Raw genomic sequence first — 1,443 nt, forward strand, 5'->3', positions numbered from 1 at the left:
AGAGAGCGAATGGGGGAGGGAAGGAGACAGAGAAACAGAGAGACATATAAAGAAAGAAAGATAGATAAATGAACAAATAAACAGTCTATCAGACTCTATAACAACGCAATAACATGGGACAAGGAACTGCACAAATGATTATGTACTCTATAAATAAATACCCCGCCTCAACAAAGGGAAGAAAGGGGGGAAAAACGAAAGAAAAAAAAGAAGAAAAATTAACACGCCAATGATAGTTTAATCATTAGTCTGACTGACTGATTCATCAGCTGATTGCCCCGTATCGATTAGCTGATAACGGCTGATCGATACAGAACGGCCTGTGATGTGAGGGGAAAAATACCTGTGTGGTTTAGGTGCAGAGCCGCTGGTAGAGAAAATAGCTGGACAATTTATTTATAATGAATAGGAGGCTTCATTTAGTTATCTAGGAAAATTATCTCTTTTTAGTTTTTGTAAGAGTTTTACGGCACTTGCAACACAATAAGGTCATTTAAGTGCCAAAGACTAGAGGTGTTACAAGAGAGTTACAAACACGAAAAAGAAGGAGGGGAGATAAAGACGATAGATGTTTGATAGGAAAGAAGAAGCAAACCACACCAGAGCACCCGCCAACCACCCACATAGGAGGCTTCATCAAGGAAAACTATCTCTGCCACAGTCGTTGGTATAGAATCTACCTGTGATGCGCTTCTTTGTAGCAATTAGTCGAAGACCAAGGTTCAATTCCCGAGCGGAGAAACAATTGTTTCATTGATTTGTTTGTCTGTTTGTTTGTTTGTTTGCTTGTTTGTTTGTTTGTTTGTTTGTTTGCTTGTTTGAGTAAAGAGAAGCTCATCGACAATGGTCATTTAATGTTGTGAAAAAGTAAGACAGACAGAAACAACAGAGGTGAAAGTAAAGAAGTAAGACCTACCAGTGGCGCCCTCCAACCGTCCACCAAATTTTATCGTACTCATGGGAGTAGAAAATGCTGTCATTCAAGCAACAACAACAACAAAGGCGTTTACCTCTTTATTTAAACAACAACAACAACAACAACAACAACTTCCTGCAGTAAAAGGCGGGGGGAGGGGGGCACTTTTAGGACTAACTAAACCCACTTCAAAACGAACCACACACATACAAACTAAAATCATATCGAACAAACTCTCCCACCCGGTACCCTACCTATGAGAGTTGGAGTCGTCTTTATCCGTGGTCACTTTCTGTCCATTCCTGTACCACGTGATGTCCGGGCTGGGGTCTCCCTCCGCCTTACACAGCAGTTTGGCCGGCTCGTTCTTGCCCACGTACTGGTCACTGGGGCTCTCGATGATCCGCGGGTTGTCTAGGGGAGGGAACAAAGAAAGGAAGGTCCAATTAAGCATTGAGCATTGACATTTATCGTCATAATAAGTTCATAAACAAAAACAGAACTAAATAAATAAATAAATAAATTAA

General features: G+C 41.0%; 1 protein-coding gene across 1 annotated transcript in view; it reads right to left on the reverse strand.

Annotated features, from left to right (window-relative positions):
* The window catches only part of LOC106014089 (roundabout homolog 2), a gene marked incomplete at its 5' end in the record, with an annotated part of 2,971 nt that extends 1,641 nt beyond the window's left edge, over positions 1–1,330 (reverse strand). Inside the window, 1 exon segment of the mRNA XM_013091132.2 lies at positions 1,171–1,330. Within this exon segment, the coding sequence (XP_012946586.1) occupies positions 1,171–1,330 (160 nt within the window).
* Positions 1,331–1,443: the final 113 nt, after the last annotated feature.

Source organism: Aplysia californica, unplaced genomic scaffold (genome assembly GCF_000002075.1).
Source record: "Aplysia californica isolate F4 #8 unplaced genomic scaffold, AplCal3.0 scaffold02280, whole genome shotgun sequence".
NCBI classification, from domain to species: Eukaryota; Metazoa; Mollusca; class Gastropoda; order Aplysiida; family Aplysiidae; genus Aplysia; species Aplysia californica.